At 38.5% G+C, this 13,385-nt stretch overlaps 1 protein-coding gene across 4 annotated transcripts; it reads left to right on the top strand.

Moving 5' to 3' along the window:
* The first annotated feature begins 1,940 nt into the window (after positions 1–1,940).
* On the top strand, positions 1,941–12,313 carry capgb (capping protein (actin filament), gelsolin-like b). Of its 4 annotated transcripts, none has more exons than XM_028475017.1 (10): positions 1,941–2,449; positions 4,115–4,399; positions 6,065–6,258; positions 8,605–8,759; positions 8,823–8,981; positions 9,743–9,892; positions 9,976–10,062; positions 10,135–10,267; positions 11,707–11,798; positions 11,960–12,313. In XM_028475017.1, the coding sequence occupies exons 2-10, from the start codon at positions 4,350–4,352 to the stop codon at positions 12,023–12,025; spliced, it is 1,086 nt and encodes a 361-aa protein (XP_028330818.1). In that variant the 5' UTR covers positions 1,941–2,449; positions 4,115–4,349; the 3' UTR covers positions 12,026–12,313. The 4 variants fall into 4 exon arrangements, with proteins under 4 accessions (XP_028330818.1, XP_028330817.1, XP_028330820.1 ...); XM_028475016.1 differs by having other exon boundaries at positions 1,941–2,454; XM_028475019.1 differs by lacking the exon at positions 4,115–4,399.
* Positions 12,314–13,385: the final 1,072 nt, after the last annotated feature.

The raw sequence follows: 13,385 nt of genomic DNA, 5'->3' as shown, positions 1-13,385 counted from the left end.
GAAAATAAAACCTACTGGTACTTATTTGTTCCTGATTTTTCATTTTAATAATTTTAAAAATCATTCAATACCACTATAAAGTTTTACACCTTTGAATAACCAAGAGAAACTCAAACTAGATACAGAATATAAATAATAAAAATATTTTTACGTAGATTTTCTTTTGCATGGTAATTGTAAAAAAAAAAAATGATAATTTATCTGTAAGTGACTCTCTGACAGAATAAATAACTAAAAATCTCATTTTGCAAAGAAAAACTGTTGTACAAATATTTTTTTTTCTAAAACCCTCCAATTTCTCACCAAAAATCCCCCCAAACAATCCTGGAAATTGTATTAGAATTTACAAGAAAATTGCTTCCAAAAAAAAAAGGAATATTGAAGTGAAGTTCCAAAAGTTACTAATATCTGCAACATATAAAATTGTAAGTGAATTATACACATTTTTTCTTACTTGTAAAAGTTTAAACTCAATCACGATCTTGTTGAAATGACAACAGAACATCTGGATTTTCTTGGTTGGGTTCAAACTGGGTTATATGTGCCCCTAAAATGAGTTTGACACCGCTATAGATAAAAAAAATAAAAAATAATAATAATTTAAAAAAAACAAGACCTAATAGTGATTTTAATTTTAAAAATCATTTATAACCACTTTAATATTTTCCACCTTTGAATAATCGAAAGAAAGTCAAACTAAATATAGAATATAAATGATAAATATATTTTGACATATATTCTTTTCATGGTAACGATAAAAAAATAAATAGTGCAAACAAAAAAAAAGTATTTTTTTGGTATCAGTTTGATGCATCTTTAATTTTGATCATGTATCAGACACTGTATAACTTCCCCCTTGCATACATTTAAGAAATGTCTCTTTTTAACTCAAACTGAACTTACAAAGTTTCTCTCTCTCTCTCTCTCTCACTCTCTCTCTCTGTGTGTGTGTTTGGCACCTCTGTGTAAAAGCTCAGCCTGTGTTGTGTCACAACTCTCATCAGCAGATATGTGGTTGTTAATGATTAGTCAGCAAATCCTTCTTCAGTGTGGTAACAAACTCCTGCCTGTGGAAACATGAATCACTGGTAGAATCAGCGCTGCACTGATTACTGTGTCTGAACGGTTGCCATGGTGATGTTTACCAACTGTAGGGAAGGCTGAAGTGAGTCAGTAAGAGCGTGATTTGAGTTTAAGTGTTTTTAAAACAATAAAAACTATGATGAAATACTGGGATCTCCTCCCGATCTTAAAAAAAAAAAAAAAAGGATTTATTTTTTTGTCCAGCTTGCAGTTGTTATTTGACTTTTCTTTCTTCTTCGTTTTCTTTAGTTCTGCAGTTGCTATTTTTCAGCCCTACACTGTCGTCTAGACATGGGCAACTGGTGGACTTGGGGTCACATGTGGCCCTTGGTATAATTTTGTGGGATCCCCAAAATGAACACAAAGAATGCCTCCAAAAATACTCCAAAGGACAACAAAAACACAATAAATTAAAACAAAATCACCATAAATGATAACAATGACACAATGGCTGAAAAATACAACAAAAATAAGCAAAATGACTCCATACATAAACACATTAAATGACCAAAACAACACCATAAATGACAAAAAGAAAACACAATGACTCAGAAAGACAACAACAATAAAGGACCACAAAAAGCACAATAAATGAAAGCAGACACCATAAATGACAAGAAAAACACAATGACTCACAAAATACAAAAAAAAAATCTACAAAAATGCATGAAAGGACTCCAGACGTAAAATACCACGACAAAGGTATACATAAAATGCCTAAAACCACAACAAAAACACACAAACTGCCTATAAACACACAAAACAACAACAGAAACACACAAATTACAACAAAAAAATACCCAAAATGACTGGAAAATACACTTAATGACTCTACACACACAAAACGAGAACAAAAACGTCTAATGGACACCAAAAAAAAAACACACCATTGTTCTTTCCTGTACTAATGTTGTGATTGGTCATTATTCTAGTTTGTGGCCTTTGGATTGGACATTGTTTTAGTTCAGCATTGTTGTATTTTAAATTTCAGGTCTCACATTGCATTCAGTGGTTCAGTGTTGGTTTTCAGTTTAGTTGCTTTATTTCCTGTCTTTGTCTCTTTCAAGAATACAGAATTGCTAGTTTGACAGCATGAACAGAATTAATCAACAGTACTTTACTCATTTTAATAGACTATTTTGTCTTCAGTTCTTTTGGAGCACACCCATCAAACCGAGCTGTGCCTCTGTCGTCATTCCTCACTCAGTTTTTGTTCTTTTTTGTTCTTGTCTTGTGGTGGTGTCGGAGGGCCGGGCTACAGTCAGGAAATATGCAGTAGGTGGGTGAGAGAGAGAAAAGAACAGAGATCTGGTTTTTCTCTTTGCATCATTCTGCTCAGACCTGCTCCTTCCCACCAGCATACACTGTAAGGTATGTACTCACTTTCCTCTGCATGTCTGCTTTTACAGCCAGCTTCTCTTAGTGTTCCAAGGTTTTTCAGTTATTTTTGCTTTTTTTTTTTTTTTTTTTTTTTTCACTTTAGCACCGTTTGCTCTCTTCACATTCTTCAGGTTGAGATAATCTGTGGAATTTCCTAGTGACATAATGTTGTTTTTTTTTTTTGGAAAGGCAGCACTCTGTATGTAAACTACACTTATTTAGTTTCAAACTGTTTAGAGAACACCACCCTCTCCGCTCCAGTCTTACTTCCTGTTTGCAGATTCTTCAAACTAACACTTATTTCCAGCCGGTCTGTTCTTGTATTTCTGTTCAACAAAACGTGAATGAGTTATTGGCTCCATGAACCCATTGTCCTCCCACACTTTTGTGCCTCTCACTGTCATCCAACCATCCAACTAGACTAAACATCCAACCACAGTAGAAGGGACCGCTCTCTCTTAAATGACTGAATTATTTCAGGAGTGAATGAATAAAAAGGGTGTGAATTTAAACTTGTTACTAAAGTCAAACAACAAAAGTTGTGAAAATCTCTTGAATGCAGAGGTGAAAGTAACAGATTACAAGTACACACGTTAACTGGAATTTAATTGCTTTTATTGGTACTTGTACTTTTTTGAGTCTTTTTATAAATCAGTAATTTTGCTTGTACTTAAATACACTTTAAAAGAAGTAAAGACATTTGCTGCATTTTTTACACTGAACCGTTACTAAGTATATGATTAATTTTTGTTTTAAAATGATCAACGGACATTGTGAAACTACTAAAAATGAAATGAGCAGACAACAATTAAATGCATCACATCATAGACGACTAACCAGATTAAATGGAATGCACCATGCCAAAACAGCATTGAATAAATACATTATGTTCCAATTGTGCAAGATTTCAATGCGACTCCGCATTGGGGGACCAATCCCAAGGTTGAAAATCACTGATTTAGTGGCTCCTGAATAGATGTATTTCTATAGTTTTTATCACTTCAGGTCATCTCACACCTGGGGTGGGACCAAGACTAACACTTTATTTGTTAATTTTCCTCTCTCTCTCTCTCTCTCTCAAGTATCCCCTGTAGTGCCATTGCGTACCCCAAGGGGTACACATACCCCCATTTGAGAAACACTGCGGTAGACCAATTGTATCTGTGGTTGGAAGTTATGTGGGAACCTTCTAACCTCACCTGCCTGATCACCTTCCTCTTCCTCCTCCTCACTGAGGCGTGCAGCAGCAGGAAGGAACAGGAGGTTTAGGCTGACTTGTAGAGGGATGGGGGTCACTTCACAGACAAGACCCTGAGCATATTAAACTGGAAATATAAGATGTTGAAGAATTGAGCCTTAAGAGCAGGGTTTTTCATCTCAACCCTGGGGTCAGGACCCACACTGGGAGGGGGTCGCCATACGCCTTCAAAAAACTTAGACAAACAAAAATGTTTTTTGAACAATTTGAGATCATTTTTGCTTATTTCCCTTCTTCTACAACTACACCAAACTTGCCATATTTGAACTTGTTTTCAATAATTTTCTTACCATATTTTTGCTCCTTTTAAGGCATTTTTTGCTCCATTACTCCCATTTCTGATAAGGAACATTGAAGTTTTTTTTCTCATTTTAACACAACAAACCGCTGCAGGGAGAGAAGAAAACCATGCGATCACACACACCAATCCTGAGCGTGGTGTTTAGCGTTAGCTCGGATGTAGGAATCTGACTCCACGGGCCACAGGTTGGCTTTCATCGTGGCAGCTCCAGTTACGTCCCACTTCTAAGCTGACCAGCCCAGGTGAGCTCAAGCTCAAGCACTTCGCCGGGGCAGACCTCTCCATACCTCACACACACTCACACACACACTTCATTGGACACGCAGAATGGAGCCGGAGTCAGACAGCATGGCGGAGGTACCAGAGGAGATCATGCAGTGAGTGCGGCCTCCTTATTTACTCCTTAAGTGTGTGTAGCTCAGTAACCTTAACTTCAGGCCTCTGCTTGTGTCTGCGGCTCCAGCCTCTCTCTAGTTGGTCTTGGCAGGTGGAATCTGCAGTGGTTTCTTCTGAGTCCTCCCTCAGTTTTTTTGTGTTAATATAATTATCACTAGCTTCTTCTATTTTGGTTTTATGTGTGAGCAGCAGGTTGCCCTAGCCATTTCCTGTTTCAGATTTTCTGACTCATAGAGTTATCATTGATGGGTTCAGGTCCACGGAATGTTGTTCACAACAAGCTTCTAAAATTACAGGGAATATTGTCTTAATTGACCCTTAGGAATGTGCATGTGTACCATGAGGGATATGCGCACCCCTGGTTGGAAATCAATGGTTATTTTCAAGGCTGTACGAAATGGCACATTCCGTACTACACACTACAAACTCATTGTGTATATACTGTTTACTATATATTATTGGTATGATTATTCATTCTGCTCGTAATACATCATGAGGCGGTTGAGTATTACTTGTGTGCCCACCGTGCATGCTTCAAAAATGTCCCTATAGAGTATACATCTGACTATTTCTCGTGTACTCAATCTTTTCATACTATTTAATGTGAATGCACGACATACTAACTTTGGCATCAGAGTTAGTATGAGTATGTTAGTGTGTGATTTCGAACACAGCACCAGGCTAAAGCCTCTGCTTATGCTAATGCTGACGTCATTGACTATGATCACTAATAGTTAAATATTCTGCCTGCTTGGTAATGATTGTATATCATTTTGTTAATTTTCTTTATTTCATCTTCATTTCCTTTAGGTTATCTCATTTGGGCTAATGTTGCATTTTTAAGAGAGCAATGCCACACACACACACAAATATACTGTAAGTACAGTCTAGCGGAGTGACCGAGAGGTCAGCACGTGTGCAGAAATCCTCATCATTGATTTTTCTCTCCTTTTATCAGTTATGGCTTCAGTCTGGAGCCTCCCTGACACGTTCCCATCGACTGCTCTGTTTACAGGTTGTTTATTTATTTTGCGGCTAATGATGACGGCTTTGTTGGCGTTCATAAATCTGCTGCAGCTCTCTTATCGAACGTGAGCAACAGCTACAGCATCGTTGTGATGACGTCTGACATATTTACCACCTTGGAGCACGTGCCTTTAAAAACCTTTTCCTGAACCTTTAAAAGAGTCACAAAAACAGTTCTTGGTGATTTTCACCCACTTTCAACACTTTAGGAACTTAGACAAAGTAAAGCACTGCAGCTTTTAGAATAAGATGGAAGTGAAATAAGAGGTTATGGAAACTTCTACCAATGTTGAGACAAGAGGAAGAGGCAGAGTCTGTGGTTGTATGAATCACTTTTGCTTCTTCTGTGAAGGAAAAAAACAGAAGTGTCAGATGAAGACTGAACAGAACTTGGCTTGTTGCTACATGTGACATGATCCCACTTGTTTGCTGTGACACTGGTGTTGTGACGTAATGATAATTCAAGTAGCAAGACAAGCTGTGGTTTTTGTGGTGCAGCACTCATGATGTGACTCTACCCTCCGGGATGCTTTTAGGACAATTAGGGTGTGGAAGGGCGTGGCTGTGTAATGTGTTTAATAGAAATGTTCTCCGCTAACTTTCCTCCCCTTTCCCTCCAGCATGCTCCCCTTCCAGGCAACACAGGGTCAGTTCGGACCAGAGGCCAGAGCGCCTGGCTTGCGTGTGTGGAGGGTGGAAAAAATGAAGGCAGTGCCGCTGGATGCGTCCGAGGTGGGAGCGTTCTTTAATGGAGACTCTTATCTAGTGCTGGATAACCGCGGGGACCAGGGAGCAGACATCCACATGTGGATTGGTGAGAGAAAAAGTCCTTTAATGTTTAACAGGTTACCAAGACCATAATAATAAAATTGCCAGAAACCTTGGGACCCCCACTCTACCTGAAGGTGGTTGAACACAGACCTGAACATTGAAGAACATTCATGTGGAGACAGGGTCATCTATAAGGGGGAATAAAGGGGAGATATTTTTGGGGCTCATCAATAAAGTCAGCAAAATGATGGTCCATTGTTCTATGAATCTGTGATAACCACATTTATTTATTTATCTGAATAGTATCCACTGTTATACAGAAAGTTTATTATTTGTGCCCCAGTGTATAGTCATCTTTACGTAAATCCTTGTTTTAATCAGAAATAAATTAGGTTAAAAGTGACCAAAAATGATGGAAAAGGTAGTGAAATGGGATTTTAAAAACCACAGAAATTTATGAAAAGTTGCAAATTAGAGTGGCCAAAAATGGACAAAAAAGCGTTCAAAGTGTCAGTATTAGAACAATTAATTTAAACTGGCAAATAACAGGCATGACAAATTGTAAATGTGGTTAAATTGCCAAAAAATAGGCATTAAATATGGTGAAAAGAGGTCAAAAGTGACAATAATGGGTCAACATATGCGACATTAGGTGGGAAAAGTGGTGGAAAGGGTTTATTAGTGGTGAAAATGTCTTGAAAATAGAAAAATGTGCAGAAAAGGCATGGCAATTTGATGGAGAAGTGGCAGAAATGGGAGTAATGTAGCAAAAATACATTAAATGGAGCAAAAATATATTTAGAAAAAGTGATAAATATAGGTTAAAATATGGCAAGTTTGGTGTAGTTGCAGAAAAAGGGTAAAAATAAGCAAAAAGGGGCTCATTTTGTTAAAAAATATTCCTAGTTTCTAAAAGGAATCTGGCCACCCCCTCCCAGTGTCTCGCAACCCCAAATGGGGATGAGAACACCTGATCTAGAACAGGTGATTGTGGATGAATACGACCTTCGTTCACATCATGAATAGGCCCAGTGCTTTGACGCCTGTAGTAGAATGTGGGATTAAAGGAGAAGTGGTTCAGGTCAGGACTCAGATTTAACGTTGTCCTCCTGAATGGACGCCTCTCCTGTTTCTGTAAAGCACAAGAGCCTAACCCTTGTTTGGTGCTTAACCACGACCCCATTGGGCTCCTGTAAAGATAATAAGCTTCTAACTAACAGCGATGACACATGAGATCCAGAGCTGACCTGCTGCAGAGCAGGATGGGAGGAGGATGAGGAGGGGAAGCGGAGCTCTTGAATTATGCAGAAGGCTGTTACAGCTGTTGTTTGCGGTATGTATGTACCGCTCAGGTAATACAGAACACTCGCTGTGGTCAGATATTTGTCAGAGCAACCATTCTTTTGCTTTCCAGCTCATTAATTTTTGTCTTCTTTGTAGGGCACATGAAAGCAATCAGTAGATGCTTCTGAGGCAGACTGACAGTTGGCAGTCGAAACATGTCAAAGTACATTTCAAAGTAAATTTCCTGAAAAAAGTTGTCTGAATAAATGAAGCCTTAAAGCTGATATCCAGAGTTTCTGAGAAATCTATGTTTATGTATCATTCTTTTGAAATGCAGAAAAATGCCTAACTAGTCTTTTATAATGGTCTACTGCCGGTGGTCATTCATATACCTCAATGTAAGTACCGCCTTCATCCTATAGACCCCTATACAAATAGAAAATTGTGCCGCGATCGCCCAGCCAATAGGGTTTGACTTCCTGCAGCGGACACTGTCAATCAAAGTGAATGCGCGTGCATAAACAAGGCATCGCTCTGAGCAGCATAGCATCATGGAGGAGCGCTCCTAAATCCAAAGTTACCCATTCCACGATTGCCAACGTATAAAACTTCATCAAAAACCCGATGCAACCTTGTTATGTTCTGCTATGCACGTGCACAAAAGTAGAGGCGTGGCTTCTGGTAGATTGGCAGAGGCAGTGGGGGAAGGGGAGCTGTTTAGGGAGGGACATCGATTTAGAATTTTCTCTCTTTTTTCATCCTCCGTATCAGCTTTAATACAGGGTTTTCCATCCTTGGGGTTGCCTGAAATGTCTAATAATAAAAAAAATTACTGATTAAAATTACAGTTTTTAATGTTTAATAAACATACAGTGCAGGAAGAGGCCGAAAGCTCAAAACATTATTGTTATATTTTAAATGAAAACACTGCACACAATCTCCAACAGAAACAGAAATCTGTGATATGAAAATGGGGTCACAACCCGAAAAAGGTTGGGAACCACTGCCTTAAAATATTACTTCATTTGCTTCCCTTGACCCACAAAGCCTTGAATTATTATGAAGGTGTTTTTCTCTAAAGTGTCTTGTGTTCTCTCTGCTGCAGGAGAGAAGTCATCCCGGGATGAGCAGGTGGCCTGTGCCATGCTGGCCACTCAGCTGGACAACTTCCTGGGAGGTGATCCCATCCAGCACAGACACGTCCAGAGCTACGAGTCCCCAGAGTTCATGAAACTCTTCCCCAGAGGAGTCAGCTACAAGGTGAGGCAGGAAGACAAAAACGTAAAGATGTTACACTTGACTTAAACGTGTTTTGTTTTGCAGGAGGGTGGAGTGGAGTCTGGTTTCAGGAGGTCTCAGGGCTCCGGGCCGGTGCACCGTCTGTACCAGATCAAAGGGAAACGCAACATTCGTGCCAAGGAGGTGGAGCTGTCCTGGAGCAGCTTCAACAAGGGCGACTGCTTCATCCTCGACCTTGGAGACGTGAGTTCCACACTGCAGAAAGCAGGGTTGGGGTCAGTTACATTTTTCAGTTCAATTACATTTCAATTATGATTACAATGACCAGCATTTTTTCCAATTACAATTGATTTACAATTTTTTAATCCTCAGAAGGACAATTTACATTCTCAATTACTAAAGTTAAATTACAATTATTCAAAATTACTCAAATAAATAACCTAATGAAAGTTAATCTTCCTCTTGTGTTGGCTTTCTGTTAGCATCCCAGATGATAACAGGTCCTAAATCAGCTGTAAAATACACAAAAAAACAAATATCTATGATCTAATTTATTTCCTATCTAGTGGTTACCTTGTTTGGCTTCCTAATCAATGAAAATATATGTTTTAATATTTTTGGTGTGGGCATCTGTAGCCCTTGAATTCAATTTTTTTTTAAATGGTAAAATGTGGGAAAGCTTGATATGAAACATATTTTAATAGTTGTTAACTACATATGTGTAGAACTGTGTATAGAACTGTAACAGTTTTGTGTTAAATTATAATTGACAATATTTATCGAATTTTCATGGCAATTACTATTACAAACTTAATTTTCTGAACTCAAACACAATTTCATCACGATTACGACAACAACATTCAAATTATAATGATGCCATAATTGTAATTAATTATCAATTACGCGATTACAGTTATAATTGACCCCAACCCTGTTGGAAAGTACTCCCGAGCAGGTTGTGAAACATCCAGAAGGTTGACATGACATCACTTCCTGCCACTCAGATTATCGTGTCGTGGATCGGATCGCAGGCCAATGTCTTCGAGAAGCAGAAAGTCCGTGAGATCGCCTCGCTGATCCGCGACACGGATCGCCACGGTAAAGCTCGTATTGTGGACACCAGCGAGGGGGAGGAGCCAGAAGAGATGCTGAAGGTTACTAAACACTTAGGAATGCCATTAAATTAGGCCGTAGGTTTTCAATTGCAGTGAGTGAGACGTGCTGTGCTTCTGAGCAGGTTTTGGGTTCGATGCCTCAGCTGGCAGAAAGCACATCAGAAGAGGACAGCAAAGCAGACGCCTCCAACTCTGCCTCCCTATACAAGGTTCAGCCTCACCTTTCTCCACCTTGGATTGCGTTTGTCTTCTTTTTCTCTCAAGACTACTTCCTTCCTCAGGTGTCTGACGCCACCGGCTCCATGACCACCACCGAAGTATCGGGGAAGAGCCCGTTTGCCAAGGAGCTGCTGGCCAGAGACGACTGTTTTATCCTGGACAACGGCGCCAACGGGAAGGTGTTTGTGTGGAAAGGTGAGGAAGTTCAAAGCCTTTCTTGATATTAGAAAGATATGAAGTAAATCTGCTCCCCAGCAGCATCCAAGCCGAGTTAAGGTTTCATTTATTCAGACAACTTTATTTTTTTCAAGAAAATATACTTTGATCTCCAGGAGATCAAACTTTTTTTCAGGAAATGTACTTTGATCTTCTGAAGATCAAAGTAAGTGTCCTGAAAAAAAATTTTCTGAATAAATTAAACCTTTATATGTTATTCAAAAAGAAGACAAAATGAACTTGCTGGAATTAGCATCTGAGTCTAATCAAGTGCAACCATGAAAAGGAGGAATTTGCACCAAATTTACATTCTTTTGTATGAAAAGTGCTTTTAGGAATAAAATAATGGAAACATCTTAAAGTCGAGAAATTTATTTGAATAAATTTCAAATATTTATTTCAAATTTGTTCTTTCAGTGATTTAATTTAATTTGTTCATTACTGGTTTTTATTTCATTTGTTTAATTAGTCATGAATTGTTTTTATATAGTTTATTTTTACTTGTATGTTGTTATTTATTCATTTCAATTTTGACTTTAAAGTTTTATGCTTCATATTATTAGAAAGAAGGATAATCTATTTGCATTAAAAGACAAATTAAAGTATATGTTGGAAGAGCCTCTTAAAAGCCTTGAGAGGAAAACCTTAAAGAGTAACTAAACCTCAACTGAATACATATGTATTTAGGTATTAAGTAGTGCTCTTAATCAATCTTAGTCCCATACTTCACATTTTAGTAAAAGTATTTTATTTTTGCATATTTAGCTGTAAAATGTCAGAGTCAGGTCTCTAAGGGTTGAACGCCAGGTATTACAGTTTAATTTTGCTATTGGCTGAAATGGATTCTTTAAGATTCCTGTATCATCACTTTCACTGTTGGCCCCGCCCCTCCTATAAAAGCTGAGAGGAGAGAGGAGGGTTTCCTCCAATCACAGCCCTCAGTGAGCATTGACTGACAGCTTCACTAAGGAAGTCTCATGCTGCGTGTGTTCCTGCGGTGATGTTTTTGGCTAGATTCTGGTCTAATCAGAGGGTTCATCAAACTATGTATGTATTTACAGACACATCTATGCTATGTGTGTATTCCCGTCTGTCTCTGCGTGTGTGATGTAGTGGGAGAGCAGGTCTGTTTGCCCCTGAGTGGTGTCTGTAAGGCTGTGTGTGAGCTTCACTATGTGATTGTGTGTGGTTGTAGTGACACATCTCAGCTTATGCACTTGACGTGTGTGTGTACAGACACATCATTGTGTGTATTATGTGTCTTTGTGCACAGAGGAGTGGGCGTGTCTTACTGCTACAGCAGTAACGCCCATAATCAAGGCATTTTTTAAATTTCCCTTGTAGTGGCAGGTCAGCAGAAAGCAGGGGTTTAGTTACTCTTAAAGGTTTTAATCTCACTTTTATTGGTTTATTGTCAGGAAAAGGCGCCAACGCTGAGGAGAAGAGTGCGGCCCTGCAGATGGCGGACAACTTCATCCAACAAATGAACTACCCCAAGATGAAAACTCAGGTACTGCTGGGAACTCCCACACAAACCGCTTCGTCTGCATTACTCAGCAACATCCAGCGCTCATTAAAGCTACAGCCTCTTTCAAACACGTCACACAGGTCATTCACCAGGTTTACGTGCAGCTCAGGTCACCTGTAAAACTTCACCTGCTTCTGTTTCAGGTGGAAATCCTGCCTCAGGGGAAGGAAACCATCATCTTTAAGCAGTTTTTCAAGAGCTGGAACTAAACCAAGAGGCTTTATTTGCTGCATTAAGAAGAGGCTGCACTGTTAACACCATCTCATACAAAATACATTCCCTTTTTTATATATTAGCTTATTAATATGTACATATTTGTAAGATAGTGAACAGCAGCTATCCAAAATCTGAGATCTAATGCCATTTTTATAAAAATCAAACTAAAACATTACGCAGAAAAGAACTTACAAAGAACTTAAACAAGTTAAAAGTTGTGTTTTTCTTTTTACATTTGTTTAATGTGACATTTCAAAAAATAAATCGAACTCTAATCGAGACCTTTGGAAAAAGTGAGGTGGTTTCATTTTTTTTCCTCATGTTGGCGTCAGGGTTAAAGTCCACAGTGAGTAGCGTCTCCACCCGACACAGAAGGCTTTACATAACACTTGATTAAAGTCTCATGTATTGGTCACGGCTGCTCTGATTACCTTCACTCAACCCCGTAACAAAGACATATTCTAACCAATCACCTATCATTAATTTAAAAAATACAAAACCATTACATGAATGAACTTTAAATGATCTGTCTTAAGTGGAATAATTTTACTTTTTCAGTAATCTGTGTCATTTATATCAACTTTTAGCCTTAAACACATGTACCATTTTAGAGTTTTCAGCCAGTTAGTGTTCACACACTGCATTACGTTGACGTCGCTTCAGGCTAACTCTTCATATTTTCACTTCCATAGAAAATCTATGGCATATGTGTCAAACTCAAGGCCCTGGGGCCATATCCGGACCTTTAGAGCGTCCAATTTGGCCCGCAGGAAAAGTACCAATGATGGAGAAAACATGAATTATTGCGGAAAATACCAACTAATTTAGCTGTATATTTCTCAGCCTCTCCAAACACACAAATTCAAGTGAATTTCACAATGTTTGCGTGGTTTACAGTTTTCCCATGCTTATGTCACATGACGGCAGTCATTTTTAATCTCAAATTGTTGAAAGAAATCCCATGTTTTCCAAAATCCTGCAAAATTATCTACAAAATATCCCCAAATTAAATATAAAACGGTCAAATAATTGAGGATATTTAGAGAGAATTTAGGTTTATTAAGGATATTGTTGGTGCCTCACATACTTTACAATTAATTTATACGTAAGCGCAAACAAGGGCACAGTAATGTTGAATTCTGTGACCCACTTTAGATCTTATCTGCTCCGTATTTGGCCCCTGAACTAAAATGATTTTCACACATGTTTTAGCCCTTGTTTCATTCCAATGGGACCAGGGACATTATGGTGGATGAATGATCTTTGGATCATTTCTCTTTATACTTTATTGATCTTGAATAGTTCTCACGTGTTAAAATCGACCATAAAAGACAATGAAAAGTGCTCAGGGTG

This window comes from Gouania willdenowi, chromosome 18 (assembly GCF_900634775.1).
Source record: "Gouania willdenowi chromosome 18, fGouWil2.1, whole genome shotgun sequence".
In the NCBI taxonomy this organism is placed as follows: domain Eukaryota; kingdom Metazoa; phylum Chordata; class Actinopteri; order Blenniiformes; family Gobiesocidae; genus Gouania; species Gouania willdenowi.
The sequence above is the reverse complement of the archived record's forward strand: the minus strand, read 5'-3'. Positions and strand labels throughout refer to the sequence as shown.